The 2,272-nt window shown below is 34.0% G+C and overlaps 1 protein-coding gene across 1 annotated transcript; it reads left to right on the plus strand.

Moving 5' to 3' along the window:
• The first annotated feature begins 36 nt into the window (after positions 1–36).
• LOC108355568 (probable dolichyl pyrophosphate Man9GlcNAc2 alpha-1,3-glucosyltransferase) lies at positions 37–1,761 on the plus strand. Its single transcript, XM_017606721.1, has 5 exons — positions 37–500; positions 576–823; positions 885–1,082; positions 1,147–1,306; positions 1,354–1,761. The coding sequence occupies exons 1-5, from the start codon at positions 147–149 to the stop codon at positions 1,759–1,761; spliced, it is 1,368 nt and encodes a 455-aa protein (XP_017462210.1). The 5' UTR covers positions 37–146.
• Positions 1,762–2,272: the final 511 nt, after the last annotated feature.

Raw genomic sequence — 2,272 nt, forward strand, 5'->3', positions numbered from 1 at the left:
TCGTACACACACACACTACGCGCTTCTTATCTAAATGCACATTGCCACACCACTAGTCAGCTGCTTTAGAAATTGTAAATAAATACACCAAACTTTTTGCCGGCATAGTTTTTTTTATGACGTAGCCTAATTGGAATAAAAAAATAATGAAAATTAATGTAATCAAGGCAGATGTTATAGCTGCACTAAGTGTCGCCGTAGCTATTCGTTGCATCGTATCGCTTTATTCATACTCTGGCGCTGGGAACCCACCAATGTATGGAGACTACGAGGCACAAAGGCATTGGCAAGAGATTACCACAAATGTACAGCCAAGAGATTGGTACAGAAACACAACAGAAAATAATTTATTGTACTGGGGACTTGATTACCCACCTATAACAGCGTATCACAGCTATATCATTGGTATTGTTGGTAAAGGGCTCAATGAAAGTTTTGTCAAATTGGGTGAATCACGAGGCATTGAATCTGCGGCACATAAAAATTTTATGCGAATGACGGTATTATTTGCTGACATCCTTTTATATCTGCCAGCTATTTTGATATTTGGCACGGTGCTATTTACAAATTTTAAGAAATCGTTGCTCTTTTATCTGCTACCCATGGTTTTTTATCCTGGACAAATTCTTATTGATAACGGACACTTCCAGTACAATAATGTATCACTTGGTTTATGCTTATTAGCAGTAGCTTATATTTTTAAGGGACGTTTTTATTTGGGTTCATTTCTATATACGTTGGCTTTAAATTATAAACAAATGGAGCTCTACCATGCATTACCCTTTTTCATTTACCTACTGCGAACGTGTTGTGATCAAAAGGGGCAAGTGGAGCGTATTGGAACATTTTTTCTGTTAATATTTAATGGAATTCTTATATTTTAGATTCTTGTCAAAACTTAAAACATTTGCGTTTATAGCTAGTACGGTTTTAGCTACGTTTCTGGTAATTTGGCTACCATGGCTAACATCGGTGACGTCTATACTGGAAGTGCTCTATCGGCTGTTCCCCATTGGACGCGGCCTCTTCGAAGATAAAGTAGCTAACTTTTGGTGTGCTCTCAATGTGGTTTATAAAATCAAGTAATGACGTACATACATAGAGCGTAGTATTTTTTTTAATCTTATTAAAGTCGCTATTCTGCAGAAACAAATTACAAAACCAACAAATGGCCACGCTATGTTTAGGTGTCACATCAGCTTTTGTATTGCCAATCAACATACATATGTTCTTTAACAAAAGAAAACAAACATTCCTTTTGAGTTTGGTGAGCACGGCCATGGCTTTTTACTTGTTTTCCTTTCAGGTAAGCAGTTAATAATTTTGAATATAATTAAATTTCAATGATTGCAGGTTCATGAAAAATCTATACTACTTGTTGCTGTACCTGCATTGGGTTTGTTCAGCAGTTACCCCCTAGAAACTCTATGGTTTCTGGAAGCTACGGTGTTTAGCATGTTTCCTTTATACGTTAAAGATGGTCTGGTGATCCCATTTTTTGCGCTGCTCTTTATCTATCATTTCTGCATTAAACACATACTTCTGAAAGAACTTAAACAGGACTTTAAAAGTAGTTTACTATCTGCTTCTTCGTCAATTTCGATATTTTCTATGTTTTTTATTGCGTTAGTATCTTTATATGCACCGGCTCCTGAAAGGTACCCATTTATATGGCCTTTGCTAATTTGTCTACATAGCTTTGCACACTTTTTCGTATATTTTGGATTCTGTATATCACATCAAATTTTCGGGAGAGTTTAATGTAAAAATTAAGTCAGCTTGATAAGTTACAAGTAATTTTTAAGCAAAAAATAAAACCGGCTTTAATTCTCATATACAAATTTAAGATTATCGTTAATTTCCTCAAGATCCTTTCCTATAAAAAAGAATTACAGAAATCGATTAACGTGGTCCAAATTTATTCGGTAACATACATAAAAAGAAAAAAATCCGACGAATTCTCCTTTTTTTTTGAAGACGATTAAAAATTGTTATTAAGGAACGTATCGTAGTAAATAAATAAATAGATAGCAATCTGACAGGTTCTGCAATTCACTTCCGAGGGAATTTTAGTCAAGTTGGCTTTGAATTCAAATTGGCAGGGGTTGAAACCTACCCGAAAAATTGGAATTTGTTATGAAAAACTTCTGTAATATATTTTAAATAAAATGTTGCGTACAATCTTTGTTAAATATTTATTATTAGGAAGAATCAAGAAAATTTAATATATTTTAAATTTTTTCAGTTTTAGAATTTTTTGAGCGGTTTTGTG

The sequence above is a fragment of the Rhagoletis zephyria genome, unplaced genomic scaffold (genome assembly GCF_001687245.7).
Source record: "Rhagoletis zephyria isolate East Lansing unplaced genomic scaffold, Rhagoletis_zephyria_1.1 Rzeph_scaffold_47016, whole genome shotgun sequence".
NCBI lineage: Eukaryota > Metazoa > Arthropoda > Insecta > Diptera > Tephritidae > Rhagoletis > Rhagoletis zephyria.

Coding starts and splice junctions, on each gene's coding strand:
- LOC108355568 (XM_017606721.1), top strand. CDS start 147: ATGAAAATTAATGTAATCAAGGCAGATGTTATAGCTGCACTAAGTGTC. Junction 1,083..1,146: donor AATGTGGTTTATAAAATCAA/GTAATGACGTAC, acceptor GCTATTCTGCAG/AAACAAATTACAAAACCAAC. Junction 1,307..1,353: donor TTTACTTGTTTTCCTTTCAG/GTAAGCAGTTAA, acceptor CAATGATTGCAG/GTTCATGAAAAATCTATACT.